The 1,050-nt window shown below is 32.7% G+C and overlaps 1 protein-coding gene across 1 annotated transcript; it reads left to right on the forward strand.

Moving 5' to 3' along the window:
* The first annotated feature begins 585 nt into the window (after positions 1 to 585).
* LOC109258317 (ATP synthase membrane subunit K, mitochondrial-like) lies at positions 586 to 795 on the forward strand. Its single transcript, XM_053904181.1, is given in 1 exon segment — positions 586 to 795. A coding segment is annotated over 1 exon segment (207 nt). The 5' UTR covers positions 586 to 588.
* The last annotated feature ends 255 nt before the right edge of the window (positions 796 to 1,050 follow it).

Genomic DNA, 1,050 nt, shown 5'->3' on the forward strand with positions numbered 1-1,050 from the left:
AATCAGCCACGTGGAAATTAAGGTGATCAGGTTAGTTCCACCGAAATCTTACTTAAGGCTCAAAAGCAGCAAACACTAAACTGCTGTATGGCGAGACTTTCTTTTTTTTTTTTTTTTTTTTTTTTTTTGGCGAGACTTTCAAATCCAACAGAAATAACGGCCTAGGCAATAGTGACTTAGCAGTGAAGCACTACAAACCACTAAGGAAAAATCATCATAAAGGATTAATTTGAGACCTTACAGCCTCAGAACTATAGATAAGAGAAACAATTCAAAGAATTATTTTTTAAATGTGGGTTGAGAAGCATTAAAATAATATAAAAATATAATATAAAAAAATACTGAACGAATAAGGCGGCTTGGAAAAACAAGAAACATATTCTAAGTAAATCTAAGTTATAAAAACTTCTAAAAATGAAATTTAGGGCCATTAAAATTAAAACCTCATTGGGCATGATAAATGGCAGATTACATACAACTACAGAGAAACTGAATGAACTGGAAAATAGATTAGTAATAATTATAGGAAATAAATGACACAAATATAAAGAGCAAGTGGAATTGGTGCCTTTTATAAAGATTGAAATCATGGAAGGTCCAGAAACTGATGCCTCATTCCATTTCAGTGGTATCTAATAATATTTCAACTCTTATACTCTTACAGGTAGAATGAATTGTGTACTGGCCACATATCGAGGCATCGCTTTGATGGTCTTATACTTCAAGTTGAAGTATAAAAATACACCAGCTATGAACGGAACATTAACAGATTTTAAGCTGTACCTCATCTGTTAAGTTCCCATGCGTGGAGAAGCTAATGCCAACTCATCATGTAATACTCAATTAGTACGATAAATTATGCGCCTTGAAAAAAAATATAAAACAGAAATACAGAGACACAAAGAAATGGACTCATTCAAGAGAAGACAAAAGAATAGGATGATAAGGTTCAACATATGTTGAAGTGGAATGAGGGGGGAAAATGCAAACAAAAAGTGAATAGGAGAGAAGAGGTTCTTAAAAAGTCATTACTCAGAAAAGTTTCCCAAA

This window comes from Panthera pardus, unplaced genomic scaffold (assembly GCF_024362965.1).
Source record: "Panthera pardus isolate Hobbes unplaced genomic scaffold, ASM2436296v1 HiC_scaffold_16, whole genome shotgun sequence".
NCBI lineage: Eukaryota > Metazoa > Chordata > Mammalia > Carnivora > Felidae > Panthera > Panthera pardus.